Below are 10,000 nucleotides of genomic sequence, written 5' to 3'. Positions count from 1 at the left end.
CGCGCTCCACTTTATTCCTATGGGTGACGTCGAGCAACTTCAGCGCTTCAGCACAGCATTCTGGGAAGGCAGCGCTGCATTTGAACCGATTTGAACGCAGAAATGACGGGAAGCTTCACAACATCGCTTCAGTCGCGTCTCAAAAGTGGATCTCCACGGTCACTGCTGTCAGGACTTCACCAAATCATACCAAAGAAGTGTGTTTCTGACGGAGCGGTCCCAGCGATAAAGGTTCGGTCCTGCTTTGGAAGCAGCCGGTGAGTTAAACTGCTTCAGATGTCTGTGCTGTCAGCTATCGTCGCGTGAGTAAACATCAGTCAACGACACGATCGCGTGCTTCGTCATTCAAATGCGCTAACGGACTCCATTGCTGTTCTCTGTATAACGTTACACTAGTCTGACGTGCAAAACCGTTCTGCTTGCTACTGCTAAGGTTTAGTCGCATACAATAGTCCATAAACCGAATCATGTCCTCATAAACTGAGAGTAAAGACACACAAATGTTGACAGGCCACTAAATACAGTCCATACCACAGAGACGGACGTCCTGCTGCTGCTGTTTCTCCTGTTCAGTTTATTTCTGCCTCCGGATGATTCTGGATCATTATCTGTATTAGCTGAGATAGCGATGGGTTTCTCCACGCTTGAGGACGTCACCGCTTTGTTCGCGTTCGTCATTCTTTATCTCCGCCCACACGATACGCCTCCAGGCGCTCATTTTTTTCCAGAAAGACTCGGTACAGCCCATATTTCTTTTATAAATATAATAAAACTAAAGACTTTTCGGAGATATGAAGGATGCAATACTACTCTATAGGTACTCAAGATTGACATGAGATTGACTGAAACTGAGTGTTTCACCGCCCCTTTAAGGGAATTTCCTGGTAAAATGAAGGTAAAAAAATATTTAATTTTGCCTTTCCACGGACCACCTGCAGTACCCTCATGGACCACTAGTGGTCCGCAGACCACCGTTTGGGAATGACTGTCCTAAATAAACATGCATGTTTCTTAAAAATATACATTTACATGCATATGGATTTATCTAAAAAAATTAACATGCAGAACACGAGGGAAGATATTTTGAAGAATGTCAGTAACCAAACAGTTACCTGGAGCCATTGACTTCCATAGTGTGTTTTTTTCCTACTATGGAAGTCAATGGCTCCAGTTAACTGTTTGGTTACTGACATTCTTCAGAATATCTTCCCTCGTGTTCTGCTGAAGAAAGAAACTCATACAGGTTTGAAACAACTTGAGCGTGAGTAAAGGATGATAGAATTTTCATTTTAAAGTGAACTATCCCTTCAAATAACAAGTATTTCTTAAATAACACGCAATTTTTCTAAAAACTTGTTTCTTAACCCCTTAAGTATCACTGGCCCACCGGTGGGCCCATTTGCCACTGCATGTTTAAAACAATTATATCCTATATTTATCCTGATCTAATGTTGCCAAACTATTTATCCATTCGAAAGCTTACGAACTCAAGATTCATCCTGTGCAAACCGTTTTGAAATTGGACCTTGCGTTACCATGGAAACGATGCTCTGAATTATTCCAGCGGGCTCCTCCCCCAAGTGGCGTCGTCATGTTTCATATTTATTTAACTAATTTATAATAAAAACCTTTTCTAATCTTAACAAAACACATATCGTCGGAAAGGTCTGAGTCTCACGGTTCTATATCTGCAAACTGTTTTGTGATATTTACACAAAAATATATATATTGACACAGGAAATTGCATTAAAAAATATCAATGGAATTTCAATGACACCTGGTGGCTATTTGTGGTGCAGCGCCTAAACAAAACCTCATGGGAACTTCAATTTTTGTGATATCAACTTCAAATATGGAACACAAATTGATTAGACATATGGCTTTGATTTGATAGTAATTTTAGAGTACAAATGATTTTGTAACATATATTTATATTAAATATCTAGTACAGTATATTTGATTTACAGTACATTTAAACATCCATAACTTTTTTATACCTTCATTTTTTTAATTTTTTGATTTCACTTGAGCAATACTCTGCTGACTGTCTTCTTTAAAATGAGACCAAACTTATGTATATATTCCAAAGCATTCTTGAATTGCAACCATTTAAGTTTGGATAGTGAATTTTCATGTATATTTTCAAAAAGGGACACTTAAGGGGTTAAATAAACATGCGTGAGTCTTAAAAGACATGCATTTCTCTCAAATGAACGTTCTGCCACAATCCAAAGCGCGTGTGCTATCCAGCGGTGTGTGTGTGTGTGTGTGTAAATCTCAGGATTGTGCGTTGTGTGTTTGTGGCACGTGCTGTCAGATATGGATCTGTTGTAGTGCTCTGTCAGCGATCTGCCGCCGTGTCCCCGCAGGTCTCATCCGCCTGCAGGAGCTCATTAAAGCTCCATCCAGATACAACATCCGCCTGAAGATCCGACAGCTCGCCGCCGACACCAAGGACGCCAAACCGCTGCTCAAAGAGATGAAGAAAGCCAAGGAGTTCCACGTTATCTTCGACTGCAGTCACGAGATGGCCGCGTGGATACTCAAGCAGGTGAGCGGCCCTGTCTCATGCCTCTGGAAATCTTTCATCACACCAAAAAAATGCACAAAATGCTCTTCTTACGTCATCATTTGGACCCACTTTATATTAGGCGGCCTTAACTACTACATTGTAAAAAATAAAAAATAAAAAGTTGAAAGTTGAAGTTAATAAAGTGAACATTTTTGAGAATCGACAACCTATATTCAAATATTATTAAAAGATTTTGTAGGCATATTGGGTAATTGTGTGTGTTTTATTTGTGATGACACACACACACACACACACACACACACTTATTTAGTGAGGTTTAAATGGAAGCATTTTTGTTTAGTTCATTTTCCATTACGCTTTATTTTTATAAACGCTTCATTTTAAGTAACAGAAATGTTTTTACAGTGCCAAATTGTGCTCTTTTCATGATTTATCACATTTTTTTGTGGTTCAGATAAAATAATATTTTGAGTTTTCAAAACCAATTTCTGAATTTTTTTATTTCAATGAACTCAAAATTTTAAGGCAACCAGGTTACTTACTTTTTTAAGTTAAACCAACAATATTTTTTTTACAGTGTATGTATAACGAACTGCTCTGAGACAGAAGGTTGAAGATCCAAGCGCAGTATTTATTAAAGGGTAATCCAAAGCCGTAGTCCATAAAACAAGCAAAAGGTCTTACACAGGTAGGCAGTTCATTCAGGCAAACAAAACAAGGGACAGAGGCAAAAGGGTAATCCACAGAGAAGGCAAGAAATCAAAGACCAAGAGACATGAAACCAGGGAAACGCTCAGAAATGCCGTTGTGACACTATACAAGACTTCGCAATGAATGACAGAGTGAACAAGGTATATATAGGCCGAGGTAATGAGATGATGAGACACAGGTGTAAACAGTGAGTGCTAATGAGTCCAAGGATTATGGGTAATGTAGTTTGTGATGGAATGACAGTCCAGGGTGGAGTGCCCTCTGGTGGTGATCACGGGCACTCACACTGATGAATTGTGACAGTATGTACTAACATTTTAATTAATAATTTGATACAATGCACTTATTGTGTACAAACATGTTTTTACATTAAACTTACATTTTAAAAATACCTGCATGTTATTACGTCTTTAATTAATTTCCTTAGTTACATTTATAATTACACTTTTGACGCTTCCCTTACCCATAACCCTTAATTTTTTTAATGTAAGTACATAAGTACTTAAAGCCACCTAATATAAAGTGGGACCAGTCATTTTGTCTTGTTTCTAGTCTAAATATCAAAACATTCTTAAACCAAGATGCATTTACTAGATGAGTAAAATGACATAATGTATTTTTTCTTGTTTTGTTGAAAATAAAATCAAAATAAAGTGAGTTTTTGCTTAAAACAGGCAAAATGATCTGCCAATGGGGTGAGAAAAATAATCTAGTTTCTGTTTGGGACGAAAACAAAACAAGAAAAAATATCTTATGTCATTTTACTCATCTAGTAAATGCATCTTGATTTAAGAATATTTCGATATTTGGACTGGAAACAAGACAAAAATACTAAATAAGAAGAGCATTATTAGCGGTGCAGATGACAAGTTCTGCTCGAAAAACTGAAAACTCAGCCTATTTTCATGACGTTATTAAGCAGATTTTCCTCTATTGCGTTGTGAGCAGATGCGTTTACTCATTATCTCTCAGTGTTGTTCCAACCTTTATTAAAATATTATTAAAAGATTTTGTAAGCATATTGGGTAATTGTGTGTGCTTTATTTGTGATGACGCAGTGTAATAGTGCTATTTTCATGATTTATCACAATTTTTATGTGGTTCAGATACAAAAATATTTTGAGTTTGTATTTATTAAACAAATTTCCTTCATTGTATCAACTCAAATTTTTAATTTCAATAAACTCAAAATTTTAGGGCAACCAGGTCACTTACTTTTTTAAGTTAAACCAACAAAAAAAAAATTGTTTAACAGTGTAGCTAATAGGGATGGGCATTTTTGTCAATTTTTCATTTCGATCATCGATAGGTCTCAAAAACGAGTAATCGATTAACCGTGGGCGGGGCTTGTGCGGGGGGCGGGGCGTCTCCTTAATGGAGATATGAAACTTTTAAGACTGTTACGAAAATGTATGCCACAAAAACATGAGATGTCTATGCAAATATGAACATATGACTTTAAAAAAATAACTAATAGATTATGATGCATAAATGTCTTAAAGAAAAATAAACTAAATAGGTCTAACTGTCTCAAATAACCCAGTCAATGATATCGGGCATTGTATTTGAGCTGCAACTGAGAATACACCCCCCCGCAGAGCTTTGCTAGAGAATTAATAAACTCAGTCAAACGCATCCTATATGAGATTAATCAGATATATGCCTATTACAATTTTGTCACATGCCTGTCCTGTCTTGTGTGCACATGTGGGTTTTGTCATTCTGAGCATGTGCTCCTGTCATTGTCTGATCCCTCCCCCCTTAGTATCTAATTAGTGTTGATTTCTCGCACCTGTTCCCTCTTGATTTCTTCCCTTTATAAGCTCCTTGTGTTTGTCAGTCTGAGTCGTATCCTTGTACTGTCTACGTCTTCCGGTCCCCTGTTACTTCTATGTGGTATGTGTTCAGTTTATGTGTTTTCTAGTTTACGTTTTCCCCCTCGTGGGTTTTGTTTTGCATTTATGTTTTATTTGTTATAAATAAATATTATTCTTCTTGCACTTGAGTCCTCGCACCCATTCCTTTGTCTGTGACGTGACAAATTTACATCAAAATGATGCAAAAAACAGATCGACTGTTAAAAAAATGAGTAACACTGCTGTATTATTAATATCATCAATGATTTTGAAAAAGAAATAGCCTATCTAGAAATAATATGACCGTCTCAAATAACCGAGAGTCGATAATGTCGGGCTGTTCGCATTTGAGCTGAAGCTGAAGAGAATGAACACCAGCCGAAATAACGGCAGTGCTTTGCTAGCTGGTTATTAAACTCAACCAAACGCCGTCCTATATGAGATTATTTAGATATAGACAACATATAATCAAGAATTAAACTAGTAATCTTAAAACTTGCATCTGTGGAAAAGTACGCGGATGCGCAGATGAGCTTGACCGTGCTGACTCTCATTGGCCCCTTTCACACTGCGATTCCGGCAAATACACGGATAATGCGACCCGGCATTTGTTCCGGGCCGCTAGATTTGGTCCATTCACACTGCCAGTGAAATACCGTAATATGTGCGCTTTCACACACAACGCTTAACGGTCCCGGGTCGAGTTGACACGTGACATCCGGATGTGACGTATAACGGCGAGCGATCTCCGCTTCAGCGCGGATAGTAAGGAGCTCCGTGGTCTCGACTTGTGTCCAGTTTGCGCTCATTTCTGCTTGTTTAATTTTAGTTTCTTTTGTAGACGAACACTCTCTGCGTTTAAAACACCGACGAGCTCTTCTGGCACTGCAGGGTTGTGTTATTGAAAAAACAAGCTCTAGGAGTCGCACGATAACTACGCACACGTTGCGGCATTAGTTTCGGCTTTTGTTCACACAGCGCTCGTCCCGGGTCGAATCCCGCAATATTACTAGGTCCCCGACCCGGGTCGAATTCGGTAATCAATCCCGGGACGTGGTTGCTTTCACACAGAAGGCGACCCGGCAATGCTCCGGGAAAGGGGCTCGAGAAATATACAAATATATTTTTTAAAGTCAGGGCGATCATCGTTTTCATGATCGATCGTCGCTGTCACGTTCGAGTAATCGACCACTGTTGCCCATCCCTACAGTGTACCCAATATACTTACAAAATCTTTTAATAATATTTTAGTAAAGGTTGTCGAATCTCAAAAAATGTTCATTGTATTAACTCAAAAATATTACTTCAATGAACTCAAAATTTTAAGGCAACCAGGTAACTAATTTTCGAAATAATTTTTTACAGTATACAATGTGCTTACTGTGTTCATATTGCATTGCAACACACCTTTACTGATATTGAAGTTGGGATACGGGTAGACTTAAGGTACGTTCACACCAAACGCGAATAGAGCGTCTGGAGCGAATGATTTCCATGTTAATGGAAAGTCGCGTTGAAAGTCTGGAGGTCCTGCGGCGCGATAGACGCGTTTCATGAGGCCCGATGGACGCGATTCCGCCTCATTCGCGCGTCCAGTTTGCGCGAATAACGCGAATTTGAAGCGAATTTAGCGTCTTGCGCGATACGCTCGAGTGGTGCTTTTTGTGCATGTACGCGTTTAAAGCGAATTCGCGTCTACGCCCGAGTTGAAAAATTTGAACTTTGGTGTCAATTCGCGCCGCGTTAACCAATGAGGAGCCTGCTTGCTGCTGCCACGTGATGAGAAACCCTGCATATAATTAAAAAAAATACAGATATTCTGTCACTAAATGTAGTTTTAATGCTTTTCAGTTGATAATGTAGTTGTTTAAAGCTAAAATATGTGGTTTACCTAGGATTTTTTACTCATAGACAAAAAGAACACTCCAGGCGATCTCCGGGCGCTCAGCGCTCGTTAACCCCGGCGAGAGCAGCCTTTCCTTCGGCCAGTCCTTCTGGCGTTTGCCTCTGGCTCGGATGTCTCTGTAGAGGTTAAACATGACATACACTTCGTCTTGTGTACATCTAATGGGCGATCTTTGGTCCAATTAATCTGTTGTTGCATACCAAATCATTTTGACTGAGGGCAAAGTGAAATTTCATAACTTTATATTTTATTTAAATATACATCAGTGACGATAATCCAGGTAGTGCGTTGGCTGAACCACGTGTGGCTGTGATGCTTAATATATTTCACCTGGAGCGCCTTTAACGCGCGTCTATTTCGCTTCAAATGCTCGATTTTGTCCAATTAGCTGCGGACGTGCGAATGGATTCAAAATGTTCACGCGTCAAACTAGACGTGGTAGACGCGATTTTGACGCTCTATTCGCGTTTGGTGTGCACGTAGCGTTAGGGACAGGTGTGGGTCAGTTTAAGGGTTATGGGTAAGGGAAGCGTCAAAAGTGTAATTATAAATGTAATTAATTACAGACGTAATAACATGCAGGTATTTTATAAAATGTAAGTACATTGTAAAAACATGTATGTACACTATGGGCTCTATTTTAACGATCTGAAACGCAAGTGTCAAAGCGCGAAGCGGAAGTAACTTTGTGGGCGGGTCTCGGCGCTGTTGCTATTTTCCCGGCGGGATAAATGGCTCTTGCGCCCGGCGCAAATCTAAAATGGGTTGGTCTGAAGTAGCTTCATTATTCATAGGTGTGGTTTGGGCGTAACGTGAATAAACCAATCAGAGCGGCATCCAACATTCCCTTTAAAAGCAGCTGCGCAAGCTCCATTATGGATCGCTATTATTATGGCGTATTTACCAGGCGCACGTTCTTGTAAGAGCAGCCCTTACGAAACAAAAATATATTGCAGTATATTAGAAACTTTCATGCAATACATTAGGAAATATATTCACATATATGGGAATTAATTTTTATATTTTTCAATATATTGCAATATATTGAAAGCGGCAATCATTTGTATATTTTGCAATATATTACATGAATATATAATATATTTTATAATACCATCAATATATTATTCCATATATGTACAATATATTAAAATATATTTCAAGTAATATATTGGTAAATATATTTTCCTTTCGTAAGGGAGTGAAAGACAGAGAAGTTGTGTTGTATGGGGATGGTGGAAATACAATCGGTTAAACAGTTTTTCAGTCGATTTTTACAATACAATACATACAAATGATTGCCGCTTTCATATATTGCAATATATGGTGAATATAAATATTAAATCCCATATATGTGAATATATTGCCTAATGTATTACATGATATTTTCCAATATACTGCAATATATTTTTGTTTCGTTATGGGGCATCTGTGTAGATTACATGAGCAGAGTGTCTGCGCGTTGTGCCCGCTATACATTATGGTCAAGCATGCGCCCTTAAAATAGCATAATGAACAACGCACAACGCGCCGCTGACTTTAGACTGGGTTTATTCTGGTCAGAGGCGCAACTGTTTAATGGAACAGCAAAATAGCTCCAGGGATTGTTTGCGCCGGAACACGCCTCCTTTTTTGCGCTGAACCGCCCAGGGAGCGCAAGTTCATTCACTAGTTTAGCGACGTGCTTCTGTGGAGGGAAAAGCGCGCTTTGCGTGGGTGCAAAATAGGAATGACACATGCGGCGGTGTACAAAGTCAATTGCGCTGGGTGCAGGATAGGGCTCTATAAGTGCATTGTATCAAATGAATAATTACAATGTTAGTACATTAGTTAAGGCCATCTAATATAAAGTGGGTCTCAAACTTCTCCACTCGTTCTCCATGTGAGTGATTCCTTCTCGTGTTCACGTCTCCAGTATGAACGATGATTTTATTCGATGATCATATTTCACATGTTAAATCTCACTGTTAGAAATTCTATTAGTGTGACATTATTACAAAAGCCTCAAACCAAAATGGGAATGTAATTAAAGGAGGCGATGTGGCTGCGGGGCTTTAAAGATCTGATTAAAGATGCGGCGCTGATGAAGCGTCTCTTCCTTATTAAACCCTCAGCGCTCTGATCAACGGTATCTGGCCTTTGATGATGTTCTCCTAACCCTAAATGTCATAAACAACTGAACATTTTTATTTTCTCTTTTCTTTTGTGAAATATGACTTATTCATGTTTGTGTTATTTTGTTTTAATTTCCACAGGCTCTTTCAATGGGAATGGTGACAGAATACTATCATTACATCTTTACAACACTGGTGAGAGAGACACAGACACACACACACACACACACATTTGTGTTTGTGACATATGGGGACATTCCACAGGCGTAATGGTTTTTATACTGTACAAACCGTATTTCTATCCTCTTACACTGCCCCTAAACCTACCCATCACACACACACACACACACACACACACACACACACACACACACACACACACACACACACACACACACACACACACACACACACACACACACACACACACACCTGCCACTAAACCCATCTCAGGAAACATTCTGCATTTTTACTTTCTCATAAAAACTCCTCCTGTGTGATTTATAAGCCTTTTGTAAAGTGGGGCCATGGGTAATGTCCTCATATTTCACCCTCTCCTGTAATTTGTTACAAAAACATGCCCTCATACACACACACACACTCACACACACTCACACTCACTCACACACACACACACACACACACACAAACACACACACACACACACACACACACACACACACACACACACACACACACACACACACACACACACTGCATTGTTCACAGAAGAGAATATTGAGGTAAACAGCTGTAATGTGTATTCTCGTTGAAGTGGTGGCTGTATTTCTCGTTCTTTGAGTCGCGTCTGCATTGATGAGACTCTGATGGAGTCTAAAAGCCCTCGAGCCTGGAGAGTTCTGAAAGAGGAACTTTGAACCCA

At 39.3% G+C, this 10,000-nt stretch overlaps 1 protein-coding gene across 1 annotated transcript in view; it reads left to right on the top strand.

The window, feature by feature from the left end:
- Nucleotides 1-10,000, top strand: part of LOC137048784 (glutamate receptor ionotropic, kainate 2) — a 66,628-nt gene that overhangs the window by 20,220 nt on the left and 36,408 nt on the right. The window contains exons 4-5 of the mRNA XM_067427057.1: nucleotides 2,370-2,551; nucleotides 9,259-9,312. Coding sequence (XP_067283158.1) covers nucleotides 2,370-2,551; nucleotides 9,259-9,312 — 236 coding nt within the window. The remainder of the gene's footprint in view (nucleotides 1-2,369; nucleotides 2,552-9,258; nucleotides 9,313-10,000) is intronic.

Source organism: Pseudorasbora parva, chromosome 20, assembly GCF_024679245.1.
Source record: "Pseudorasbora parva isolate DD20220531a chromosome 20, ASM2467924v1, whole genome shotgun sequence".
Lineage (NCBI taxonomy): Eukaryota > Metazoa > Chordata > Actinopteri > Cypriniformes > Gobionidae > Pseudorasbora > Pseudorasbora parva.
The sequence above is the reverse complement of the archived record's forward strand: the minus strand, read 5'-3'. Positions and strand labels throughout refer to the sequence as shown.